The 24164-nt window shown below is 40.0% G+C and overlaps 1 protein-coding gene across 4 annotated transcripts in view; it reads right to left on the bottom strand.

Annotated features, from left to right (window-relative positions):
- Positions 1 to 24164, bottom strand: part of CPED1 (cadherin like and PC-esterase domain containing 1) — a 265626-nt gene that overhangs the window by 27202 nt on the left and 214260 nt on the right. For all 4 annotated transcript variants that reach the window (XM_045062916.1, XM_045062917.1, XM_045062918.1 and 1 more), the window contains 2 exons: positions 13499 to 13616; positions 6355 to 6491 (listed from right to left, as the gene is read on the bottom strand). In XM_045062916.1, the coding sequence (XP_044918851.1) occupies positions 6355 to 6491; positions 13499 to 13616 (255 nt within the window). The remainder of the gene's footprint in view (positions 1 to 6354; positions 6492 to 13498; positions 13617 to 24164) is intronic.

Here is a 24164-nt window from a genome sequence, read left to right as displayed (position 1 = left end):
TAATTTTCCTCCTTCCTTTCTTTCTTCGTAACAGAGATTCTATCTTAAGTGTTCACAGAAATAGGGATATTTCTTCAGAACAAACAAAATGCATGTAGATGCCAAGACAAGACTCAGCTCAACTCACAGGAACCCACTGAAACCTTCCGGGAGAGGAAGTCACATAGGCCTGCCATAGAAGCTACTTGTCCATTAATCTTGTCCATTAATGCTCTCTCATAGGTAAATAAGGAAATGACAGTGAGGTGAAGGGGCGTTTTACACACTACCTCCAATCCAGGGCCAACCATAGCCCATCCATCTAGAAAGCTCCACAGTGATTCTGATGAGCCCTGTGATTAAGCTTCACTGCTCTCATTACTCATTTCTAAATGAAGCAAGGGGACATTCAGTCCTACTAGGAAGCTAAGGCTGATCAGAGAGCTAATGATATTTAGGGTATGATGAAAATCTAGCTCAGCAAAGCAACTGTCCGTGAAATATAATATGGTTACAATGAATGTTTCCAATGGTGCATATTGATTAAATTGGCTATAGGTAACCAGCCAAGTTGCTCTTTGGGGCCTAGAACAAATGTAAATTGCCATTTAGGCAAATCACCCTCAAATACATGAAATTTGGCAAAAAGGAAAAACAAACAACTAAACTCTATCACCCAGACACAGGTCTTCTAGCTGTGTGGAAGAAAATTATTGATCCTTATAGCCACTGCATCTGGACTGAGGGCATTACGGATAAGCCATTCTTTCCTGGTGAGAGTGAGGTGATTTCCCTCCACTTTATTCTTCCCTTTATATCGAAACTGACAAGAAACCATGAATTGTGTAACTGTAACATATCAGTCAGAACATATTATTATAAATTAGCCACACTTCAAAAATTTAAATACCTTCAAGTCCAAGACACTACTTAACTTGCTAACATTACTTAAAGATGTAAGTTACATTCCCTGTTTTAACAGCTGAGTTTAAGTACTTTCAGTAACTATTGCCTTATTATATTTTCCTTTCTTAATTGCGATCTTCTCTCAGATACTGTTTTAAACTCTGAGCTGTGTTTTCAACTGACAAACAAAATAAGGGCTTGCTTAATTCCATTTGGTCAGGCTCCTAAATTTTTTCCATTGTAAATTTGATTATCATATTTCTAAACTATAGCCTCTAAATTTCGCACTGTGATTACAAAGTTATGCTCTGATAAATTTTTGTGGATGTTCCATTCAGAACTTATTAAGTAAGAGGTGGGTATCTATTTGGAGAAATGTGTGAGAGTGTAATTGAAAACATAGCTTGTGTTTTTCTATTGATTTAGCTTTGACTCAGCACAGTTACACAACACAAAACCTCTACATAGCTGTGAAATCACTCATACTTGGATAAGTTGAGGGTTTAAAAGGAGCCCCGTGTTTACCTGCCCTTCATACACAAACAAGTATGACATTGAAATGGGCTACAAATGCTTTGAGGGAAAATCTTTTCTTTTTTTTTTTTTTTCTCTCTCTTTTCTTTCAAATGAACATATAATGTATTATTTGTTTCGGGGGTACAAGTCTGTGACTCCTCCGTCTTATAGAATTCACAGCGCTCACTGTAGCACATACCCTCCCCACTGTCCGTCTCCCAGCCCTCTACCCCTCTCCCCTCCACCAGCCCTCAGTTTGTTTCCTGAGATTAAGAGTTTCTTATGGTCTGACTGCTTTGAGGAGAAATCTTGTTCCCATGTTTCCTCCAGAGACCAACCTCCTGTTCGCATCACTGTAGCAAAGGCAACCCAGTGAGTCTAGAAAGTAACAGTGCAGCTCACATGCTTCCAAGCACAGTGTGGTTGTTGGTCAAAGTTACTAGAAACTTGAAACATTCTTTAAATCTCAACGGATTTGTGCCTTGTTCCATCCCCACAGGTGGGCATGCATTTCCAAGTACAGCCTTGCATTCATCATCTGTTCCCTCCAATCCAAAGGAAATCCAAGAAGGTACTAGCCCTGGAGGGATCGGACTTTCACTGCATAGTCTTTGCGGGCTCGGGGAGGGGGAGCATGAAGATCCTTGTTTTTTTCTAGTTCATTTTTTCCAGTCCAAGCCATTTCAAAGTAACGAGTTTGGTAGATCGCCTGTAACAACCACCACAGTCCTGTGTAGGCTCTTTTAACAACCTTCCAGAACCTTGAAACCCGGAGTGCCAGCCTCGAGCTGCTCTCTACGTCTGCAACACACTATGTTCTAACAGTCGCTTCTCTCATGGATCTCCTTCTACTAGAAATTTAGCTTTTTGGAGGATCGCGTTTGTATGCCCCTAGAATAGATTCTTAACTCAACAAAAGCTAGATGAGCGAATGAGCAGTGGAACATCAAGAAAGTTACAAAGTCTTGTTTTTACAAGTTTTCTGATGTACAGCAGCAGAGTTAATCTGATGGAGCCGGTGCATAGACAACCACCTTGTCGGATGGGATCAGAGCTGTAGTACAGACTTGCGAACTGCCCGTGGGTCCAAGCTCCCACTGCTCCACAGCCCTGCTATCCTTACGCAGATGGGAAGGCCATTTCTGTACCAACTCGCTCAAGTAACATGTTTCTTTTGAATGTTTGACATAGTAGAAAGTGAGTCTTCCCCCTCCCCCAAAAATGTCATTACATATGGTGTTTAAAAAACAAAATATTTATGTTCCTTGTTTTTCTATTTTTGTAATTGGTACACTTTAACATACATTTGTCTTTGGAATAGAATCACGATATGAAAAATTCTGGGTAGGATGAGAATGGTCTTCGCTTAGGAATGAAAGAGTTTTAAGATACTTTGTATATTCTTCTCATGGAGAGTGAGAAATAAATGTATCGGGAAAACTTTATGTTAACCTAATTCTATTCATAAACGGAGTTTTCTTAATGTAAGTGCTATATGATAGTCACGATGGTGAACATTTATACAATGATGTCTGGGCTGTGTGGTGTGTGTGAACCTGTCTGTATGGTATCCTGTCCCATGGTCGTAAATATAAAATTTCTTGCTCGGACTTTCTCTCTCCTTTGGATTTCCACTGCCTCTGCCCTGGTTCTGACTTATACAACCTTTTAAAATACAGATTTTTTAGATTAAAAAAATGCTCACCCATGAAAATGAAATCCATACCACACAGATATTTTAAAAAAGATCTCTTCACCCTTTGCCAACCACGCTTTGCTCCCTGAGCTGCCTTCATGGGCATGTGACCCAGGGGGCTGCCCAGAGTCCGTGCAGTGGGAGGGTCCTGGGCTTGCTTTCCTGCTCTGCTGTTACCGTCTTGGAACTCTTAATCATTTTGAACACAGGGTCCTGCATTTTTGTTTTGCCTGGGCCTTGCCAAATATGTAGTTAGTCCTGTCATAACACCATCCCTCTCCTGCTCCCCTTCACTTAGGTAATCGTTCTTGATGGTGTTACTTCCAGAATGTTCTGTGTATGCAGGCATGTTTACATGTGCGTATTAGTTTTTACATCAATAGCATTATACGATACATATACTATAGAATATATATTCTATCTTTGAATCCATACTTTAGAAATCTGTACTGAGAATCTATACTTGCTTTGACTCCTCAAGGTTGTATGATGGAATTCTTCCATTAAAGAGTCTCTGGCACCCCTGCACCCGTATCCCCCTCCCTGTAGGCAGTCTCTATACTGTTGTGGAAGGATTTTTCTAATTCTGACCATGTCTCTCTTCTGCTAAAAATGTACAATGCTTCCCTGCAGTATATAGAATACATTCGTATCCGGGTAAACACATCAAACTCTGTGGAACCATGGCCAGTGTGCCAGTCAACCAGAGATCTGAGCAGGAGGGTCTGAATGGTGCCTCTGGGCTAAGATACTCACTAAGATAAGCCCTCACTACTAAGCAGTCCGCCAGCTGGTCTCCGCCAGGATCACCTAATCTGAACACAGGGTTTATTTTCAGACTTTGCAACATCCTCTGTAACAGGTGAAAAAAAAAAAAGGGATCTTCCCTTTTTCTCACCATTACTTTGTACAGTTGCTAATAACCAGCCTTGAAATTAACAAAAACTGTTATCATTTGTGCTGCCATCCACCTCCCCCCAGTTTCTATACTGAAACCCTACCCTGGTATTAGGAGGTGGGACATCTGGAAGGCAATCAGGTTTAGATGAGGTATTGAGGGTGGGGTCTCCATGACGGGATTAGTGTATTTACAAAAAGAGGTGGACCAGAGCTCTACCTCTGTCTGGTGACCGCCACAGAAAGGCGGGGGATGGAGGCTGGGAAGGAGCTCTCCGCAGAACCCAGCCCGGCTGGTCTCCAGATCTCAAGATTTCTCAGCCTACAGAGCTATGAGAAATGAACATTTGTTGCCTAAGCCACTAGGTCTACAGTATTTTAAGACAGATGAGGGAGAAGGCTTTTTTTGCTTTCTGCAAACTATTTAATCTACATTACAGGATTAGATCATATAGGCTTCTTTTACTTTATGGATGAAGAACGTGAGCCGGGGAAACAGTATGTGTCATGTTAAAAGCCATGGAATTTAGTTATGAACTTAAATTAGCATCTACTGCCTTTCAGGTTAATAGACTGTGACATCTTGGAATTTTCCTGAACGCTCTAAATTCTGAGGTCAGAACAGTATTCTGGAAGACTTTAGAGATGTCTAACTATTGCAGCAACAACTATTTTCATTGCTTCCAGTCCTGCATTTCTTAGATGTGGATGTTGGATTGTCCAAGTTGGTGGTTAAAAATGCCAGAGTAGTAGCCGTACATCTGTGTGGGATCATGGGAGAATTAGTCAACCTCTCTGAGGTTTAGTTTTCTCAAGTAGAAAACATATAATAGCTATCTCACAGATTTATGATTGGAAATAAAGACTTTAACCTATCCGTTTATTCAACAAATATTTGTTAAGTGACCATTACATATCAAAAAGTTGAGCTAAGCAGTGAGATTATGTTAGTGATTCAAACATGTCCGTCGTCCTCATGAAGCTTACCGTCTGGTCAGACTTAAGGTATAAAAAATGTAGCAGCACACTGATTTCCTTGCACAGAATCAATTCTCAGTTAATAAGACTGGTGGTTCATACATTTCTAGATGTTTATGTTCTTCTCTTTCCTTTTTAAAAGTAACTAAGGGGGATTGGGGCGCCTGGGTGGCTCAGTGGGTTAAGCCTCTGCCTTCGGCTCAGGTCATGATCTCAGGGTCCTGGGTTCGAGCCCTGCATCGGGTTCTCTACTCAGCAGGGAGCCTGCTTCTTCCCTCTCTCTCTGCCTGCCTCTCTGCCTACTTGTGATCTCTGTCAAATAAATAAATAAAATTAAAAAAAAAAAAAAGTAACTAAGGGCTGCTTCATCTTCAGGGCTACTCCCTGTCATGAAAATTGGGGCATTTATATTGGCATCACCATGAAGGAGAATGTCTATCCTCCTGCCCTGCCCTTCCACCCTCCCCCACCCCCATCATTATTTTCAAATTATTTGCTAGTAGAGGATCTGAACCTAGGCTGATCTGAAAAACTGGCATACGTTCATTCCAGCATTCTTTTCCTAACACATGAACAGAACTTTAAAAAAAAAAAAAAAAGAAAATAGGGTTTTGAACTCAGTCTTGCCCCTATGTGAGTGCTCACAAACACTTTATAAGGAAATGTCTGTCTAATAAAAAGTACTTTGAGAATCTGGATAAGAATTACTTACTTCATGTTAACCAGGCATCTCAGTCTATGTGCCCAGTTCACACGTCCAAGAGCTCGGCCGGGATCTACCTACTCAGAGCGCGCCTAGCAAGGAGACACTGCATGTCCGACAGATCAGCTTAGAGGCCTCACTAAAGGGAAAGCAGCCTAGTGAGGTCCACGTGAGACCTGCCCAGGAACGTGAAAGAAGATCAGGAAGGTTAGCATGTCATGCACTCGGGAAGCTCTAGCAGAAGTGAGCCTGACATGCAAGGGACATTTCATTGCTCCAGCAAGCGAACTCCAGATGTCTTGCTGCAACCCTGGGGCCTGCTGGGGTGGCCGCTGACGAGGCCAGCTGCCCCGGACTGTTGTCTGTCTGCTGATGTGGCAAGCTCTTACCAACGTGTGCTGAGAAAACCAGCATGGAATTGGGGCAGCATGGGACAGGACTTTAATGTCGTCCATCTGTCAAGTAGACTTATTTGGAAATAATGGAGCATTCTGAGCAAGGATCGTTCAGGCCCTTCTAGGATAACATTTACCCATGACTCTAAAAGCCAACTGCATGCGGTTAGATATCATCTGCCGAGTAAGAGAGCAGGAACAGGTCTAGTCAATGCAATGGCATGGCTCTTGGTGCTACAGGGGGCATGAATGAGAGGCTTCCCCCCACCGGATCCAGAACCTACCTTCCTTCCTCCCAGGCACTGCTGGAGTTGGGGCTTAGTGAGAACACCATATTGGCAGTTATGGGGTTGCCAAGTTATTTCTCTCCAGTCGCAGGTCCTGTTGTCTGAACAGCTAAGGCAAGGCACGATCCATTGGCCTGGAATGGAAAGCGAAGCCTTTGTTCAGATTTTCCCAGTGAAACGAGTTTTTCAGTCACTGCGGTGAGAACACCACTCGTCACCGTGTAAGTCCACGGAGTGAGGCACGGCCCCCCGCCAACCAGATAGAATTGCAACATGTAGAAAGGTTCTGAAGTAACACAGCCTATGCCGAAATCAAGTAGGAGTCCTGCTCTGTGAAACTACCTTCTTGACGAAAAACCAAGCAATTGGATGCTCCTCCATTATTACTCATTTTTAAATAATGCATTAGCACTTAATAGGACCAAAGTAGATGGGAAGCCACTCACATTAAGGCAGTTGGCCACACATCCTCATGACCATTTTGGTGTGAATCTCTTCAGCACATTCTAAGCTCTAGTACCTTCATTTCTTCAGCAGCAAGAGAGGTGGGAGGATTTCATGGGCTAATGCACGTTATAATTACGATGTCAAATTTACCTTTGTTACTAACAGACTTCAGGCACAAAGGAGGTCACAAGCTTTAGTAAATGCTTATGAGATAAATGAATTGTTCGCAATGCATTTGAGATCTTTTCTATTTTATTGATAAAGTGATATGTATTCAAATACTTCCAATTTTAGTGTGAGTTGACATATTAATGATTTATTGGAAAAAAATTCAAAATATGACTTTTTTTTTGCTTTCTGTTTTTTCCTTCTTCATCTTTTCAGAAGTGGAGTTTGAACCCATACACTGAATACGGAGTGGTTACTTACATCCTTTGTGGACAATACCCTGACATCTCCAGCAATCAAAGGCCTTACCCTCAAGGTCTTGCTTATGTTACCACTAGCTGTTTCTCTTCGAAATAACGAGGAGGTAAATATTCCTAGCTGCTTTTTGAGTTAGAAAGAAAAAAAAAATGAACAACTTTACCCACTCTGGCTTTGCTTTGTGGTTCTGGTAACAAAAATATTTGGTGTGACACTAATTTTAGTGAGAATTCCTAATTTCAGGTGATGAATATGGTGCATTAACATTTCATGACCTCAGGGACGTCAGAACTGTGTATTTGTGGAATAGTTAGAAATAATACACTATGAAAGAAGATCAAGTTTACGGCTCACAGAAAAGGAAAGAAAAATTGTGGGTCTATTAAGAGAGAACTGGGGGAGATAAAATAGTACTCCCTGGGAGGATTTTAATGTATTATGTAATTGAAATATCTACCCTACTAGATGTTAGGTGTCATTGGTGTTAAAACCTAATAACTAAAAAAAAAAAAAAAAAAAAAAATTACGTTTCACAGCACGTGTCAGATGCTAGGGATATTCTGAGCACTTTAATATATTAACGTATGTAAACCTCTTAACTTACAATGCTAAACCTCAAGAAATTTATAATCAGGTTAGAGGGTTACAATTTATACAGTAAAATAGTTACAACACAATAAAGGTAAGGCATAATTGAGTAAAGATATCTGTGTGGTGCCAATAGGGTGTGGGCTCTGGAGACATACACACACCTGAGCTCCGCCTCCAGCGAGCTGCACGGGCCTCAATGAGGCCCATTAGAGTTACCTACAAAGCTTTTTAAAATCCCCATGCTCAAATTGTATCCTGGACTGATTAAATCAGAACCACTGGTATGGAACTGAGGCACCAGGATTTTTTTAATGCTTTTCAGGTGATCCTAATTTGCAGCCACAGTTGAGAACCACTATTTAACTTGGAAAAATTCTCTCTAGGAGAAAAAAAATATATAGCACCTAACATAGTGCCTGATACCTAGCAACCAAGGGATAGATTCCTGCCCCCCCCCCCCCAACCTTAAGTAAGCTGTGGCAGTTCAGAATAAGGAAAGCATCGTGAGTGTCAGAGTTTCTGGAAGGTCGGGTCTTCTGGATAGATCAGATTTGGAGAGATAGAATGGGTGGTACTTTGGGTACAGTGACGAGGTAGCTCTAACAGCAGTAGGACTGAAGAAGTAAGAGGCCTCCGCAAAAGGTTCCATGTAGGAGAGGAAAAGAAGTCTGCTAGGTAAAAGGCATTTCCTAAGTTTTCAGATGTAGAGAAGAGCAGTGCTACTAAAAGACATAACATAGAGAGGCGCCTGGGTGGCTCAGTGGGTTGAGCCTCTGCGTTCAGCTCAGGTCATGATCCCAGGGTCCTGGCATCGAGCTCCGCATCGGGCTCTCTACTCAGCAGGGAGCCTGCTTCCCCCACTCTCTCTGTCTGCCTCTCTGCCTACTTGTGATCTTTCTCTGTCAAATAGATAAATTAAAAAAAGAAAAGACATGACATAGAAAAAAATTTATTTTCTCCTTCTTGAAAAACTTCAGTCTCTAGACTGAATGCAGTTAATGACCCTTGTCCATTATATACATATTATATATTACATATACATTGTATATGTATATATCCTAAAGGACATAGAAAATTTAGGAGAGATGTTGAATAATGAACGGCAAAATGAAGACTGTCCTCAAAATGCTTATTTCTCCATCCAATTCTCTTTGTAATTTTTCTGTGGTTTTCATTCATCTTGCTTCTAATTCTAACTTTGCCCTGGAATATAGGATTTGTAATCAATAACCACCTCCTGCATATATATCTTTACATCTTCATAAAGATGTAAAGTGGTCAGTGGGCATCCTCTCGAATGGAGTTGGAATGGGGCTTTGGGTCTCCTGTCCATCCTCCTCTTTTACAGATGAAGTAAACTGAGGACCCAAAAATTGAAGGACAGAAGTGGGATCATACGGTTAACGACTCGCTGGACCAGAACTCAGGTCTTGGAGTCTCCAGTTTGCTGACCCTTCTGTCACGTTAGGCCCGGGGAGCACAACCCCATCAGCCAGAAATGAAATATGGCACAACGATCTCTTTGGTAGCACTTACAGGAAAACACACAGATAGGTTATTTTAATAAATTTATCTTTATATTGAAATGTGGAATTTATTTAGTGGGTTCCTATGTTGACAGAGATTATGTTAAAAATATAGGATGGTGGGACCTAAATGTGTATCTGCTAATGAGACTATATTTAGTATTATTTTTAAGGGCTTGGTTTTCATCAGATTCTTGAGTAGTTCAGAGCGCGTGCTTCCTCTCCCCCAAACACTCTAACCTTGCTGACAGCTAATTTTGTACAAACTGGGGCTTTCTTTGGCCATTTGCTTCTAAAGCTGAAGAAGCAAGAGGCAGATTGCAGGCACAAAAATCCAAATATGGGGACAATTAGTTTGTGGGCATAAAATCTCAAGCACATCAAAAGGACTCCTGATTGGGTCTCTGAAAATTTGGCCCCAATGGTTCATACTGCTATATATTTATATAGCCATAACTCTGCATTTTTGTATTGGTTAAAAATGCCCCCCCCCTTTTTATTGTGATTTAGTAATGCTGCTTGAAAGAGACATCTGTATAACATCAGCAGGACTGGAGTTTCTTGATATTTTAAATGATACCAGCTCTTAACTAAAATTGTCAAAAAGAGAGACATAAATTCTATGTTATATATTTAAACTTTGAATGAATCAAAGCTGTGATTTCTGAAATAGAGTATGACATGTGTTTTAGGGAATGACATTATGAGGAATAAAAATGGCTTTTGGGAGAAGTTATTTGGTTTATAATTGTAGCTTTATATTTAATGCACGTTAGGGTTTAGCCATTTACGTGAATCAGATTGGCTGACATAATGGAGAGAAGAAATTCACCTTTGTGACTTGGGGCCATGGTGAGATGTAAAACCATATAGATGGCACTGACTCCTGACTCTATGTTATAAAATAAAGCAGTTTTCACTTAAGGAAAAAAATATATCATATGTTCAACTTTAGAAGTATTAAAGTACAAGCTGTCATATTTTCTTGCTACAAAGAAAAGATGGTACTATCTTTTGTTTACATATCATAAAATGCATTTGGAGCTATTTTTCTTTAATGTTATTCTCTTTCAAAAATCATTGTATAAATTTCTTCATCAGGATAGAATTGTTTTTTTCTTTCTTAAGCAAAAGATTTTACTCTTGGTTGTGTCTTATAGTTAAATTATTTTTTAAAGGCTAAACATCAACTTAAAGATTAAAACAAACAAACAAACCCGGCACTCAAAATTGTATTAGCTAGTGTTATTGAAAAGACATGTAGAGCATCATTTCATTGGCAAGGTGAAAAAATGGATCCGGCTTGCTAAGTAACTATAATGTGCTGTGAAAATAAGATTTTGGAACTAATCTATGGCCATCAAGCTAAAGCCGGAGGGCCTGAGTCAACTTCCTTCTACTGCTGTCTACCATGACAACTGCTTTCAGCAGGACGGAGTCCTACTGTCCAGGAAGGAAATCTCTGCCTGCAAAAGAAATCCATTCTTGCAAACTGCTGTCCCTGGTCTCACTCATTCGTTTTGAATCTTTGGGTCTTTAGGACTGTATGGTTGGGGCAGTGAGCCCGGACTGATCGTACCCTGACTGCTCACAGTGTTCCACGGAAAGGAGGAGGACTTGGGTCTTGGTTTTAGTTCAGCAACCATTTTTAAATCATACCTTAGACATTGAAAGATGGAAAAGGGGCCTTGTTTGCTCTGGAGAAACATGCAATCGAGGGCAGTCATCAGTAATGCACCTTTGACTATATTAATACACACGCACTGTAATGTGTGTACCTATACTCCTGTATCTATGTATTAAGTTCATTATAAAACAAAAATAAGGACGATTAGAAATAAATAAATGCGCGTATATTTTCATCTTTGCTGGTTTCAACCCGTGGACTGTCCCATGCCATTCCCTCCCCTTGCTCCTGTGGATCATTCCACTCTGAAGACTGCTGGTTAGTGAAAGAGACAGAAACATAATGAAGTACGTGCTCAGGGGGGCATGTGCCTACCGTGTTCTGCGAGCACAGCAGGGAAGCCAGTCTGGGGGTGGGGTGGTGAGGAGAGGCTTCCTAGAGAGGCAAATACAGCAGCAGGAGAACGAGGCTGGATGGGAAGAAGACTTTGAGCCCCAGGGGACAGCACGGACCAGAGTGTGGAATCATGCAGGTGTCCTGCGGGCATGAAGTGAAACCAAGAGAATGGGAGGACCTGGGGGACAAGGAGGGCCAGATTTAGAGGCCCAGTACTGTCAGGCGAAGGACATGGACTTGCCTGAGGAGTCAATTTTGGGGTCTTCTGTGAAGAAGCTTAGCTATTCAAGGTACCAGAAGTTGCCTGCTGGAAGGCAGTCTCTCCTGTTAAGAACCAGGCACAGAGGGCACCTGGGTGGCTCAGTGGGTTAAAGCCTCTGCCTTTGGCTCAGGTTGTGATCCTGGGGTCCTGGGATCAAGCCCTGCATCGGGCTCTCTGCTCAGTGGGGCGCCTGCGTCCTCCTCTCTCTCTCTCTGCCTGCCTCTCTGCCTGCTTGTGATCTCTGTCTGTCAAATAAATAAATTTAGAAATCTTTTAAAAAAAAGAAAAAAGAACCAGGCACAGAGGCAGCTTTGTGACGGGGCCTGGCACATAAGTTACAGCAAATTTAATAAACAGGAAAAGGGGGCGCCTGGGTGGCTTAGTGGGTTAAGCCGCTGCCTTCGGCTCAGGTCATGATCTCGGGGTCCTGGGATCGAGTCCCGCGTCGGGCTCTCTGCTCAGCAGGAGCCTGCTTCCTCCTCTCTCTCTCTCTCTGCCTGCCTCTCTGCCTACTCGTGGTCTCTCTCTGTCAAATAAATAAATAAAATCTTTAAAAAAAAATAAATAAACAGGAAAAGGTGCCACTTCTTGAGGAAACTCAGTACTGTCTCTTTGACTTTTGGTGGAGAACTTTTGACTTGGTTCAGCAGGACGAATGGAATTAAGTTGTTTTATGATTCTCATAAAATGTCATCTGATAAAAAACATCCTTAACTAGACACATTGGTGTCTCCTTTGTATGTAAGAGCCTATATCTCATTTAGCTGCGAATCGTAAACTATACCACCTGACGCGCCATGATGGGTAAATCCCTCCCTGTGCGCCGGCTGTAATTCATTATTCAGAACACATGTTCAAGAACAGGGGCTATGCCCACGTTTGTTAACTGTGCATGGCAAATTGCAATTTGTACTGCCCATTTGTGAAACTCATTTCCCATTCCAGTTGTGGTGTGAAGTTCATGGCAAGGGTAGAAAAGTTCCTGAGTGTTTTCTCAGACTCTTTAGATGAAGGGAGGCTTGGGGTCACGAGGCCAGAGGGACAACCAGGAATCTCAGAGAAGATGCCCCCTGCTCCCCTTATCTCTTTGGAGGTAATTTTAGTCCCAGCTTTAGCTGAACCCCAGGAGTCTCCACCGAAAGAAGAACACTGGGGAAGGAGAGGAACAGGGAATGTGAGCAGTGGCACCAAAGTGTCTCATTAGGATTAGGCAGGGTTCAACACTGCAATTTTGATTTGACATAATGACTTTCCTGCCTCTGTTAATTCATGCTCAGTAGATGGGAGACATTAGTGATCATTCTCAATGATTTTTTCTTAATAAATGATTTAAACCTACACTTGTTCCTTTAAGCAGTTCTTTGGTTCCCCAAATAGCCAGCAGATATTTACTTTGTCCCGTCTCTGTAGAAATTATAGTGCTAAGTGAATTGACAGAGTGTGAACAAGTCAGACTCCTTGTCCTCAGACAGCTGGCAATCTGGGAAAACTGACCTCGAAGAATTATTTACATACTTAACATTTAAATGATTGTGGCAATGGTCATGGAAGAAAGGCACAGGATGCTATGGAAATAGAAATAAAGAAATAAAGCAGGGGCTCAAGAAAGGCTTTCTGGTCGATATCTGTAGATGAATATGGATAAACCAGGCAAAGAGCAGAGGGTGAAGAAAAAAAGATTTTGGTGCATCAAAATAGTTCACATACTAAAGCAATGCATTCTAGATTAATTAGATGTGTTACCATTCACATCAATGAAAAAGTCATGCAGCACCTTAATTTTTCTTTGCATAAGGATAGTTTAAGTAGATACGTTTCTGTATTAGAAGATTTTTGAGGAGAAGTGATATCCAGAGTAATAGTCACCTGTTGTGTCCCCCGATGGGCAGATCTTTAGTTCCGGCTGTGAAATGGCTTCAATGTAGTCAGAGGAAATAGGCTGTAACCCACAGGTTTCCTCTGGGTGAATCAGCAAACCACAATCCTGCATTAAAATAGTAGAAATTAGCTGTAATGAACCTGACCTATAGTAATAAAATCTAAAAAAACAAGATTATTTTCTGTGCCAAATAACTTATGCAAATAACTTTTACCCTTCTCGTGGTTTTGACTTATCAACAGTTGTTTGTGCTAGAAGTAACTACCTGCCTTGAGCGATGAATATAAATTCTAATGACAATTTAGCCTTTATTTTGGCATTGATATTCATTACTGCATTAATACTGCCACTGGTATTATTATTGCTCTGCCATGTTTTAAAGAAATGGATGCAAGTTTTACCTTAAAAAATATACCTGTGTGTTGTTGACTCATTAAAAACAGACTGTAAGATAATATACCAAGTGAAAAAAACCATCAATGTGAAAAAAAAATGGGAAATATTTGAGGAGAATGTTAACAGATGAATTTCACTTCAAAGCACATTTACTACAGACATGGAATTAAATACATATATATATATATATATTTTTTTTAAAGATTTTATTTATTTATTTGACAGAGAGAGATCACAAGCAGGCAGAGAGGCAGGCAGAGAGGAGGAAGCAGGCTCCCCACTGAGCAGAGACTCTGAGATCATGACCTGAGCCGAAGGCAGCGGCTTAACCCACTGAGCCACCCAGGCGCCACCAAATACATATATTTTATTCAAAACATGCTCAGATGTTTAGAAAAGTAGGTACCATCTCACTGCAGTGAATATCATGATAGACGCATGTTCAGTACTAAGCGATGTTTTCTCTAGTCTGAGAGGCGCAGTGGAGAACAGCCGTTTAGCTCTCTGAAATCTCTCTTCCTTTTTCCTCTACTCAAGCAGGTCAGAGCACTCTCACTTTTCCTTCCTCCCCCTTCCTCCCTGCCCCCCCATCCCTCCCTCTTCCCCTCTCCTCTCTCTCTCTCTCTCTCTCATGCACATCTGTGCTCTCTTTTTATGGAGGTAAAATCGGTACGTAACATTATACAAGTTTCAACTGTAAAACACGACAATTCAACAGGTGCACACTACCGAGTGATCTTCTAGCTTCTTCTTACCAGGTGTGGACTCCTGGGCCTGACCTGTGTCCCTCCATCCGACCTCGCCTCATTCCACCATCTCCCCGCTCTCCTCCGTCTATCACACTTTAGGGTGGGTAAAAATGGCTATTGTCTCTGCTGGGAATGCTTTCCTTTTAATTTGCCCTGGAGAGCATCCTTTTGTGTCTGAGGTCTCAGCAAGGCCTTCTTGAAACTCTGGCACGATTCTGTATCCCCACTCTCGTCCGTGTCATCCCTGCTTCTTTCCTTCATACCTCTCACCATTTCGTGATAATTTGGAATTTGTGTCTTGTCCCCTAGACTGAACATGCCATGAGAGCAAATAATTATTCCACGCACACGTATACCCAGTCCTTCCCAGAGAGTAGGCAAATATTTATTGAATGCATAAAAGATTAGATGTAATTGTTTCCCACTTCATATCATAAATTCAAATTAATAGAGAGAAATAATTGGCTTGACCTCTTCTTTGCTCGGTAACTCTGTCTCCAGTGAGCAGTTTCTAGTCACCTTCCCTCACCCTCTCTCACCTCCTCATACCCGACTCAGATGTCCGCACCTCGTAGGAGAAGATCCAGGATATTAAGGAACCAAAGGGAATAGGGATGATGTACAGACTTCAAGAAATCTTGATTCAGAATACATATTTCCATTTTTAAATTCACAACTGAAGCTGGGGTTTAGAATACGGATGAGAGATCAGTATTGTGATTTGAATTAAGGTGTTCATTATAAAAGAGAAATTAAAATAACACAAAGTTAATAATGTGAGGAGTTTTAGTCTGAATAAACATCAATGAGTGTGTGTGTGTATGTGTGTGTGTGAGATAGCTATCTACACATTTATTTTTGGTACAGCCTGGACCTTTTTTAGGACTAGAAAAAATGACATTAAGCATCGGCGAGATTGCAAAAAATGTTTCTATCAAACATGAGGAAGGGCAATGAGAAATAGCATTATACACTAGTGATGGGATTGCAAATGGGCCCAGCTACTTTTGGAGGGGAGTTTATATTAAAATAAAAAACTCACAGACTCCATAGCCCTGAAGACAGACTTGTCAGAGTCTACTCTAGAGAAGCCCTCATGTAATGTCTAAAGATAGATCTAACATGGAGAGGTTTCCAAGACCCATGATAAAGAAACAAAAAAACCCAAACCTAAAATGCTTTGTAACAGAACAACATATGTCATATGAAACACACCATGAACATGACACCAAATCACATACAGTCAAGCACTTTAGCTGTGCTCAGTGTATGAATAAAAAGATACCTTTTAGCATACATAAATTGACATATATAGATACAGACAGATGATGATGATAGATTCATTCACACATGCAAATAATGTTGAAACATTTCTAAAACTCGGATTTGGATAAGCCTTTGGAAAACTGTTGCTTGTTTGGGGTCTCTCTGGCATGTGTGTATGTGTGCGTGTGTGTACAAGGGCATATCCTAATATTTGCCAGGAGGGTATCAGAGTCCAGACCTCAGATGACAGAGTCCTAGCTATTCCCTGTTGAAGCCCCACATGTGACTGACTTGTACCAGTCGATGAGAAAAATGTGCTGTTACATGTGCTGAGGGCAGGTCCCGTGGGGGACCCACCTCAGTTACCAATGAGTGGGTGGAGGCTGTTTTGGGTAGGTTAGTCACAGGAGCTTTTCTGAAGTAACAATATCTGAATGGAGTAATGAGAAAAATCAGGGAATGAGAGTTGTAAGAATAAGAAATTGCTGGTCAAAGCCCACAAGATAAGGCCAGAAAAGGATTTATCTGACATCCCAAGTTAAAAAAAAAAAAAAAAAAAGAAAAGGGGAAAAAAGGTCATTTTTTAAAGAACTCATGTGTTGACAATCTACATTATAAAGGTCAAATCATGGGACCTCTCTTGAGATGGTACCTCCATGCTTATCTACTACAGACTCCTACTCAGAGGAAGAACAATTAATTCATAATGTGGTCCTAGGCAGTTTTGAATATAGCTTCAAAATGGACAAGTGTTAATACCTAGCAAATGCAAAGTTCTTGCTGAAAACACCAAGTCCCCAACCTCAAGTGGCATTGTCCAGCTCATCGTCAGAAGGGCCTTCTTAATCTTGTGCTGAAACCTACATCTCATTTGTTCTAACTGGATCTTCTTAGCTGCAGCTTAGAAAAAAATTACTGTAATAATACAGAATCTTGTTCTGATCCGACTTCAAAGTTTCTGAAACAAATGGTTGGAAATAGAGCATGACAATCTTCTCCAATGTCCACTGTTTGCACTTTCTGAATACCAGGGATCCCACATGTGAGCCCATGATAATAGCATAAACATAATGCAAAGAGCACAGGAAAGCAGCCTGGGAGTCACACTGGGTGACCACGCCTGCTCTGTGGAACCATGGCCTGTCTGTGTCTGAACTGTTACCTGGTGCGCTGTTCTTTCTACCTCAGATGGACTTCCCGTGGGCTGCTGTTCTGTGACTCTTGGTAGATCAGACCCGTTGGTTCTAACTGAACAGCCATGACTCTAGCACATTCTAAGATAGGACATGAATCAAAGTGATATTGCAAAGGATAGACACAGCTGAAGGTAGGAGAGGGAGAGCAGATTTCAAGGTTAAAGAAATTTAGCCCTACCTCCTTTCTGTAGTTTAGGTCAAAGAAGATTCTATTGTATTCTGTGTTTTCTTTTGAAATTCTCCTTCACAGTTAATCTTTGTTTGCAGTTCATAAATCATAACCCTTTAAGTTAAACTCCTGGCTACTTTGGAAAACCAAGGCAGCCTGAGGAAGTGGACATTACTCATTTTCCAGCTGTAGCCAAACACTGTTACTCTTGAGGCTGAAAGAAACACAGCATCTGGCTAAATACAGACCCGAGTCTGGAGACTGGCAGATAGAGTTGGGGGAGTAAGGAGAAGAAAAGAGGCATCAGTATTGCTGGGTGGGCTCAGCGCACAGGTTATGAAATAGGAGAATGTTGGCATACACTGGAAAGAGCCCACTGCGTTGAGTCATATGTGTGAATTCAGTTCCAGCTTTGCCATGAACTGGGTCTATGATGCTGAGTAAGTCACCTGATCTCGTTTTCTCAACATAAAATAATGGAGGCTAGAGAGAAGAGAGGGGGAAACGCATTAGATGATCTCTTAAGTATGGCAGCAGACAATGTTGGTGCCTACACAATACCCATTCTTCTTCCTTCCTTTCTAACAGGAGGACCTTTGCTTTGCTGTAGGTAGCAATATATCAGGATTAAAAAAAGAAGAAATTCAATTTCTCAGTCTTCTTTGTGGCCAGACATAGCCATATGACATCCAAAAAAAAAAAAGAGGAAAGAAAAGAAAGAAAAATTTGTTAGTGAAATAGGAAGTTGGCTGCGATTTCTAGAAAAGTTTTGCTTCCCTGATGTAAGCTTTGCCTCCTTGATGTGCATTTTTTTGGTCACTCTGTTTCTTGATTCCTTTTAGAATGTAGATGCGAGCCTGAAGGAGCAGCAGCCATGTTGTGACCATGAGAAAACTTGAGCTGAAATCTGGAAGAGCCCAGGGCATTGGTGCTGATGCAGAAATGCAGCTTCAGGTTGTCTAGCTCTGCACTTCTTGCTATGGAAGAAAAACTAATTCATACTTGGTCAAACCACTATGGAAATAAGAATATGCAGTCAAACTTCTCTTTTCCTCTAAGAGTTTGTGAAACCTGTTCTTCTCAGATGTATGAATCTTTCTGAGTAATGCTTTAGATATTAAAAGTGATTTCCCTACTAATAACAAATTTTAAACTATCTTAGAAGAAAACACCCATTAGCATCTCTCATCTTTCATCGCTGGGGTGATTAGAAATTTGTTCAGGTTTGAGGGGTACCTGGGTGGCTCAGTGAATTAAAACCTCTGCCTTCAGCTCAGGTCGTGATCCCAGTGACCTGGGATCGAGCCCCACATCAGGCTCTCTGCTCAGCAGGGAGCCTGCTTCCCCCTCTCTCTCTGCCTGCCTCTCTGCCTACTTATGATCTCTCTGTCAAATAAATAAATTTTTAAAAAATCTTTAAAAATAATTTGTTCAGGTTTGGGTATATTCAAGAAAATGAATGACAGCTCTTTAGGTCTTAAGTGTCATCTCTTGGAGCCTCAGAGTCTAGATACACAAAAAAGGTGATATTTAGCAGAGTTGCTTAAAATGGCATTAACCTTGGAAAGCTCCACATTTAAAGTCTATCGTTTTGCTGGAGATGTCACAAATTCCTGACTGGATTGCCATAGCTCTCACTAGAATACAGTAAGATAATTAGCAGGGATTTCCTTGTTCAGACTTGTGTAAAGTATATCTGTTTAGGATCTAATTTTAAAAATTGACCAACTTTTCATGAAGTGCTACAGTGACTAACAGAAGAACATGAAGGTGCCCCTGGTTTTGTCTACTGCCCTACGCATGAATTCATGATCACTATTTCTTGTTGCAAGTTTTTCTAGAAGCCTACTTAGTTCTTATAAAACAGTGTTTTGCCATAAAGGAATAGTAGTAAGGAATAGTCGTTCTAATTTTTAATGTGATATTGCCCTATTTTTGGAGCCATGGACTATTTAATCTGGTAGGTGTCTTTAAATCTTACTTTCTGCACCCATGTAATCATTCCTTCAAATAATTGTCTCCCTCTCCTACTAAATAATGAAAAATGCCCCCCCCCCCGCCCAATTTAAAAATATACATTCACTCCCTATGGCACCCAACTCCTTCTGAGTCACCCATTTCTTCCTCTGTCCCTAGCCTGTTGCTATTTCCAGGAACTCAGTAGTGACTCTCAAACTGGACAATCCTGGCACAGTCCTGGGAGGCAGAGTCCCCTTCCATATCAAGACTGAACTTTTCTATAAGAAAAGTTTCTTATATAAAGTATAAAAAACGAGGTTCCTAAAGGATCCTAAATTTGTATGGAACCACAAAAGACCCCAGAGCAATTTTGAGAAAGAAGAACAAAGCGGGAGCTTCCTGATTTCAAACTACACTGCAAAGCTATCATAATCAAAACAGTATGATACTGGCAACAAAAACAAGCATATAGATCAATAGAATAGAACAGAGAGCCTCCCTAAGCCCCATGCAAAAATATACAATGGAGAAAATAAAGTCTCTTCAAAAAATGATGCTGGGAAAACTGGACAGCTATATGCAAAAGAATAAGACTGGAGAACTACCATACATTAAAATAAATTCAAAATGAATTAAAGGCTTGAATATAAGAAGTGAAACCACAAAACTCTTAGAAGAAAACATAGGTTAAAAAAAACCCTCTATGGTACTGGTCTTAGTAATATTTAATAAATTCAAAATGAATTAAAGACTTGAATATAAAATATGAAACCACAAAACTCTTAGAAGAAAACATTGGTTAAAAAAAAAAATCCTCTCGGATACGGGTCTTAGTAATATTTCTTTCTTTCTTTCTTTTTTTTTTTTTTTTAATGATCTATTTATTTATTTATTTATTTGACAGACAGAGATCACAAGTAGGCAGAGAGGCAGGCAGAGAGAGAGGAGGAGGAAGCAGGCTCCCTGCTGAGCAGAGAGCCCGATATAGGGCTTGATCCCAGGACCCTGGGATCACAACCCGAGCTGAAAGCAGAGGCTTTAACCCACTGAGCCACCCGGGCGACCCTTAATAATATTTCTTGAGACCACTCTCCTCAGGAAAGGGCAACAAAAGCTAAAATAAACAAAAGGGATTACATCAAACTAAGAAGCTTTTGCACAGTGAAGAAAACTATCAAGAAAACAAAAATGCAACCTACTGAATGGGAGAAGATATCTTTAAATCATATAACCAATAAGGGGCTAATATCCAAAATATATGAAGAGCTCACACAACTTAATGTCAAAAAACCCCATATAACCCAGTTAAAGAAATGGGCAGAGGACTTGAATGGACATGTTTCCAAAGATGACATAGAGATGGCCAAAAGCACATGAAAAGATGCTCGACATCACTAACCATCGATGAAATGCAAAAGAAAACCAACATGAAATATCACCTCACACCTCTCAGGTTGGCTATTATCAAAAAGACAAAAATAACAAGTCTTGGTGAGGATGTGGAGAAAAGGGAACCCTTGTGCACCGTCGGTGTCAATGTAGACTGAGGCAGCCATTATGGAAAACACTGAGTTTCCTCAAAAAATTAGAAATAGAATTACCCGAAATCCAGCAATTCCACTTCTGGGTATTTGTCCAAAGAAAATGAAAACAGCAATCCAAAACAGATAAAAAGGTATATTCACCCCTGTGTTCATGGAGCTATTATTTACACCAGCCAAGATATGAAAGAAACCTAAGTTGACAGAAGAATGGATAAAGAAGTGATATATACATAATGGAATATTACTTGGCCATAAAAAAGAATGAGCTCTTACCATTTGCAACTACACAGGTGGACCTAGAGGATATTATGTTAAGTGAAATAAGTCATCAGAGAAAGACAAATACCATATGATTTCATTTACACATGAAAACTAAAAGCCAAAACTAGTGAACAAATGAAACAAAGCAAAAATAGGCAGTAACAGGAAAAAATTACTGGGAGACAGATGAAAATGGTGAAGGGGATTGATTCAGAGGTACAAGTTTTCAGTTAAACAATAAATGTCATGGAGATATAATGCATGCTTATGATATTGCAATAATTTTGTAAGGTGACAGTAACCAGTCTTGTCATGGAGATCATTTGTAATGTATAAAAAGATTGGATCACTGTGATGTATCCCTTCTACTAATAAGATACTGTACATCAGTTATATTTCATTTTAAAAAAGAAAGAAAAGGAGTTAATTTCTCAGAGGAGCTAATTTCACTGTCTTGCTCCAAAAGTAATGAAGTATTTTTTGTCTTCGCAGTGTCTCTAAATTTAACAACTGCTTTCCTTGTATTGTAGTTAGGAAGACATAAAATATTGAGTAGCTCTTATAGGATTCATATTATTAGATACCCAGTGAACATTCGTAGGAAATTAGCTGAGGTATACATTAGCAATAAATAATTACAGCATAATCCATTTGATATCATTCTTTACATACCACACTGATCTTTGAAATCAGTGAAAAAACTGAACTTTTTCATTAAGAAAAGAGTGTAATGAATATAAATTCATATGAAAGGAGATTTATATCCTTTATGGAAGGCACTTTGGAAATATCTTGTGAATATAATTATACTCCAAAGACGTCATCCCATAGATATACTTCATAAAGTCTGCAAGGAAATTTACTGGAGTTATTTGTATAACAACAGAAAACTTGACACATTCCAAGCGTTCATCAATAGGAACTGATTAAATAACACCCACTTAATGGAATATGTTATAATTCTTAGAAAAGAAGGATGCAGAGTGAAGATATGGAGAGATATATAAGCTACATTATTAAGAGCAATAAAGCAAGTCGCAGGAGATTATGTAGACCAGGATCTCATTTAAGAAAAATAAAATGTTAGATATTACATCTGTTTGACTGTGCCTACATAATTACTGTAACGATGACCAAGAAACCCTGAACAGTGGCTCTATTAGAAGATTAAGAATGGTAGGCCAGGGGTGCCTGGGTGGCTCACTGGCTTAAAGTCTCTGCCTTTGGCTCAGGTCACGATCCCAGGATTGAACACCACAGCAGGCTGGAAAAGCCTGCTTCCCCATCTTTCTCTCTGCCTGCCTCTCTGCCTACTTGTGATCTCGGTCTGTCAAATAAATAAATAAACTCTGGAAAAAAAAAAAAAAAAGAATGGGCGACCAGACATGAGGAAGCAAAAACAAACTAAACTTCTGTTTTTAAAGATCACGCCATTGGTATGGATCATTATTATATTTTTAAAAATACATATATAAGTAAAAAAAATAATATTTAAAATGGAAAAGTAAATGAAAAGAAAGTCAGAAAAACACTGTTACCTCCTTTAAAGGTATATTTGTTTTCCGTGACTGCCATAATACATTACCACCAACTGCATAGCTAAGAATGACAGAAATGTATTGTCTCACATTCTGGAGGCCACAAGTCCAAAATCAAGATGTTGGCCCATTTGGTTCCTTCTAAGGGCTGTGAAGGAGTATGGACCTGCACAGTCACTTAATAGTGTCTTCTGTTCCCCGCGTTTGTAGTTTATCAGTGGAAGCACAATTAAAAGGGAACTGAGTAAATATTCCAGGTAGATGGATGAGCACCTGAAACATTCTGGAGCTGAGCGCAAACATGGCCCCTCAAGGTCAGAGTGGGTGGTATTTGAGGACGGAGATAGGAAGTGGGTAGGAATCAGTAAAATTATTTTGGAATCATGATTTTCATCCTTGGCTCATTCTAATGACACAAATATTAGAATGGTGATAATTAATTATCTTCTTCAGTGTTGTTCTGTTTAAAAATCGTTAACAGAGAATTCCCTTTTATAAAACTTCAAAAAATTTTCACTAAGTAGATGCCCTTTTAAGAAATAGTACAAAAGTAAATATTTTTGCTGAGGAGGAGGAGACATTTTAACTTTTATTTCACATTGCTCCAATAAACATTTGCAGTGAATAAGCTTCACCTATACAATAGTCTCTCTTTACATTTTAATGAAAATGAGTAACTAGCCAGATTATTCTACTTTGTGTGGAAGGGATCTCTAAGAACATTGCTTTAGAAGTTGATGTTCCTGTTTTAGTGAGAGTTTATCAATAAGTTTTTAATTTTAATGTTTTTTAAGGAATAGTGGAACTTGGTGTCAGGCAGCAGAATTATAAATGCGGCTTGATTGGCTATTTGTGTTTGGTGTTCATAGTCTTATGCGGAACACATTAGGACCCATGTAGAAATGAGCCATCAAAACGATAACACAATTGTGTGTTTCTTTCCTTAAACATCAGCTGAAAAGTGGCTGTATGTTACACTACCTGAGAATATTAAGCTGGTCCCCAGTGAACTCAGGAAAAGGGGAAATTGAAACAAATTATAAACAGATGAATTAGTTCCACTCAATTAAATTTATTAATATGACATCAATATTTGGAATACTTCTATATATTTCTCATGCATTCCAAATCCCTGAACTAATATGCAATTTTCTCTCTTCTTCTTCTTTTTTTTTTTAAACCTAGATGGCCTCTAAATTAACTAGGATGGGGCCAGCATGATCCTGCTTGCTGGAGTCCATTCTGAAAGGCATCCTGTATTCTCAGTTTAGAAGTGCATGTGAATGTCTGGGTTTGTGGACTTGGGTCTGGAAATCTAGCGAGCTGGAGCCTCTGAAGGGACTGAGGCTTCCCACTTCCGGTGAGCTGGGAACTCCAAGGAAAGCAGCCTTTGTTGTGGTCTTTCAGCACTTTTGGTTTTGGGTCCAGATGGAATCCAGAGGGTAGATGTGAATGCAAATGAAAAGAAAGCATGAATTTATAGGTTGGGTATGTGAAAAAGTTCAGTTCTTCTTTTTTTTTTTTAGATTTTATTTTTTTTTCGGTATTCCAAAATTCATTGTTTGCACACCACAC

This window comes from Mustela putorius, unplaced genomic scaffold (assembly GCF_011764305.1).
Source record: "Mustela putorius furo isolate JIRA1106 unplaced genomic scaffold, ASM1176430v1.1 tig00003845_pilon_pilon_pilon, whole genome shotgun sequence".
Taxonomy (NCBI): domain Eukaryota; kingdom Metazoa; phylum Chordata; class Mammalia; order Carnivora; family Mustelidae; genus Mustela; species Mustela putorius.
Note: the sequence above shows the minus strand (reverse complement) of the source record. Positions and strands in the feature narration are given on the sequence as shown.